This window comes from Danio aesculapii, chromosome 12 (genome assembly GCF_903798145.1).
Source record: "Danio aesculapii chromosome 12, fDanAes4.1, whole genome shotgun sequence".
NCBI lineage: Eukaryota > Metazoa > Chordata > Actinopteri > Cypriniformes > Danionidae > Danio > Danio aesculapii.
Window position 1 is genome coordinate 33,047,813 of NC_079446.1, and position 3,748 is coordinate 33,051,560.

General features: G+C 31.9%; 1 protein-coding gene across 1 annotated transcript in view; it reads right to left on the bottom strand.

The window, feature by feature from the left end:
* The window catches only part of tectb (tectorin beta), a 7,831-nt gene extending 4,312 nt beyond the window's left edge, over window positions 1-3,519 (bottom strand). Inside the window, 5 exon segments of the mRNA XM_056469842.1 lie at window positions 964-1,036; window positions 1,147-1,298; window positions 2,901-3,091; window positions 3,218-3,293; window positions 3,439-3,519. Of these exon segments, the coding sequence (XP_056325817.1) occupies window positions 964-1,036; window positions 1,147-1,298; window positions 2,901-3,091; window positions 3,218-3,293; window positions 3,439-3,441 (495 nt within the window). The 5' untranslated portion in view covers window positions 3,442-3,519.
* Window positions 3,520-3,748: the final 229 nt, after the last annotated feature.

The following is a 3,748-nucleotide window of genomic DNA, read 5'->3' on the forward strand; positions in this document are numbered from 1 at the left end:
AAATTAAATCTGCCATCCAGTTAAAAATGTTCTGTTGACTACAAAATAAGTTATTTTGAAGAATGTCAGAAACCAGTAGCCATTGACAACCATAGCCGGAAAAAACAACTACTATTATGGAAGTCAATGATTACAGAAAGAAATTAACTAATAATACTAACTAATAATAAAAATGAAAACTAATAATCATAATAATAATATTAAAATATATATAGCATTCTAGGCTTTCTGAGTTGACTGAGGGGAAAAAAGCATCCCATATTTGATCAGTCCATATCATTTAACATGAAAGGCTTGGCAACATCCAAAGAAGGTAATGTGCAAAAGTGCTTTGTCTTAATAATAATAAATAAATAAAAATTACAAATAGAAAAACAGGTCAGATAATCTTGATTCACAAACCGTTCAGATGTATTCACTCTAAATTTTAAATTATACCAGTGTTTTGCTTTAACCAGTTTTTTTTTTTTTTTTCTTTTTGTTCAGTTGAACTTTTGTATGAATTTTCAATTTTGGGTGAACTATCCCTTTAACTTGTGTGATCTTAAAACATTATTACTATTATTTAAAACATATATAAGCATATCTAAAAAAAATGTAGAACTTCTTCTATGTTAAGCTGCTTTGACACAATCTTACAAACTTTACACATTGTAAAAGCACAAAAAAATCCCGGTTGCCCTAAATTTTTAAGCTGAATCAAATTAACTTTGAGTCGATTGAACCTTTGTTTAACTGACTTACAAAAAACGCTTGCATAACTTATGAAATTAAGTTAGAACATGAGTTACAATGAACTAAAACATATGCTGAAAAATATTTATGTTTTTTTTTATTTGCTAATTTTATTTCAGCTTTTTCAGTTGAATGTATATATAAAATGACCAATAAAATGTTGAGGAGAGTTCCCTTTTTGCACAGTCTTCATCACTGGACACTTCTGAGGAAATCTGAAGTACTTACCGTGAACACGTTCATAGACAACTGAGACTTAAAAGAACCTAAACTCCCGTTGTTGACATAAACTGTTGCCACTCTGGAAGAAGCAGAGGGTTTAGTAAAGACGCTGCAAGTCTACGGTCAGAATGCACAGGCTCCATTAAATCTACACCTACTGAACTTTGACGTCAATGTAACAGGGTCTACCTTTGACTAAACACGGCGTTGTTGACCAGATAAGCCGCTTTATAAGTGCAACTGAACGTGTAGTTGACCGGTTGGTTCCGCACAGTGAGAGACGAGTCGTTGGAGACAATCGAGTTGTAGAAAATATACCGTGGATCTTTTCCTCCTACATACTGAAAAGAAGGTAAAAGGAATATATGTTATATTCACGGTCAAAACAAAACAGCAACAAGGAATTACTAGTTGCCTTAAAGGGACATAGTTCACCAAAAAATAAAAATGTACCCTTCATTTGTTCAAAACCTGTTTTAGTTTCTTCTGTTGAACACAAATTGTCGTTAAAAACTTACTTTTTTCCTACTATGGAATTTGATGGGTTCCAGCAATCAGCATTCTTCAAAATATCTACTTTTGCACTATTCAAAATTGGACTAATATTTCTAATATGTTGCTGGGACAATCTTAAAAGCTTGTACCTATCATGTATAACTGGTTTTCAGTTCTTTTGTTTTTTAATTCCATTTGTAGTAGACAGTTTACCAGCATCAATTTGTATAGATTTTTTGTTTGTTTGTTTTTACTGAAAACTGAATTGCCATGTTTGTGTCAGGCACAGTACATAATTTAAAAAATATATATGAAGAGTTTAGATGCAAAAACCTCTAAATGCCATCTGAAATTTTCCTCTAAAATAAGGAAAAACGGGCTCCTTTGTTTATGTTCAGTAATATCACTTTTATGGCAAAGAATAAGTCCTTTTCCTAGTGTTTACTCAGCATTAACAAAGGAGGCTCAGAAAAATGTTCAATTTCGATTGAAATTTCAGACGGCACTTAGAGGTTTTTGCATCTGACCTCTTCATATATTGATCTTAAAAAAAAAAAAATATATATATATATATATATATATATATATATATATATATATATATATATATATATATATATATATATATCTTCTTTTGAGTTCAACAGAAGAAAGAATCTCAAGTTTTAAAACCTCATGATGTAGAATAATTAATGATTTATTTATTTTAAAATTTCATTTTTTGGGTGAACTAACCCTTAAAATGTTTTAATTGAGGTAAATTTGAATCATTTTAACCACTGTAAGATACAATACATTAATCTGACTTAAAACAGCTTTAATACTATTTAGTTGAAGCATGGTTAACTTATTAAAAAAAAGTTAAATTAACATAATACATGCCAGGACTTATTGATCATAAAATTATTAACAATGTTTTTTTAAATTAAATAACAATTAGGATCTACGCTTTAAAAAATGGTTTATTGGAAACTGTTGCAAACAGATTATATTGGCTGAAATTAAACAAACTAATTAAGTTGAACATGACTAAATTTAATTTGTTTGTTTAAATTCAGCCCATATAAATTGTTTGCAACCACTTACAGTTGAAGTCAGAATTATTAGCCCCCCATTTTTTTTCTTTTTTAAATATTTGTTCAACAGAGCAAAGAATTTTTCACAGTATGTCTGATAATCTTTTTTCTTCTGGAGAAAGTCTTATTTGTTTTATTTTAGCTAGAATAAAAGCAGTTTAAATTTTTTTTAAAAACATTTTAATGTAAAAATTTAAAAATATTATGTTTAGAAATGTGTTGAAAAAAAAAATCTTCTATCAGTTAAACAGAAATTGGGGAAAAAATAAACAGGTGGGGGGGCTAATAATTCTGACTTCAACTGTACCTTTAAAAAAATAGTAAATCCAATGAATCATTTATTGTGTTTGTTAAATCCATCAAACATCTTACCTCAGACAAAGTGCCGCAGTATGAATGATTTTTAGGAGTGAGGTCTGGGATGGTAAAACGGTAAAAACCCGGGGTATTAATACCCGCGTAGCACACGCCACCCAATGACAGCTGGCCAATCTCCCATCCATATGGACATTCTGGCACGTTTGCGATGATAGCATTGGGAAAGCATGACACCATCACGTAATCTGAAACAGATGACAAATTGGTCTGTCAGGATTATCTAGCAGATTAAATCACGGCAACAACAGCCAAGCCCTTCTGATTCACAATCAGAGGAAATGCTTAAATGATGATGCTTATTTCACATTTACCAGCTTTCTGAGGGGCACAGGCCCACGTCACCGGGAGGAGAATGAAGAAAAGGCCAACAGCTGCCATTTTGTAAGACTAAACAAAGACAGTTGCGTTTTATTTCCATGGTTACGTTTATCAAAAATATAACTTATGACCTAAACTGTCCACTTTTAATGACAATATGGTTATTTTAACTGCAAAAACACTGTAATATTTGATTTATAATGAATGTTCGTACCATCCCAGTGGCAGAATGCAGAAGAAATGTTGGCTTGGGTCTCTAGAAGAAGTTTTGCATGGTTCCTGTGCGGTTCTTCAGCAGTTAAATGATGATAAATCCTACAAGCAGAGATCATTGAAGTCAGCAGAAGAGCTGTTTTATAGGTCCACAAGTAAGAAGAAACTCCCAGCGCTGCTTTGGTCATCCAGTCTGGTGAAGCCTTTTGGTGATAGCATTGTGAAGGAGAGCACAAAAAGCCCTCTGTGCAACCCAGACATTGACTTTTAAATGACCAACGTCTCAAGGGGATGACCATTTTCTTAGCTTT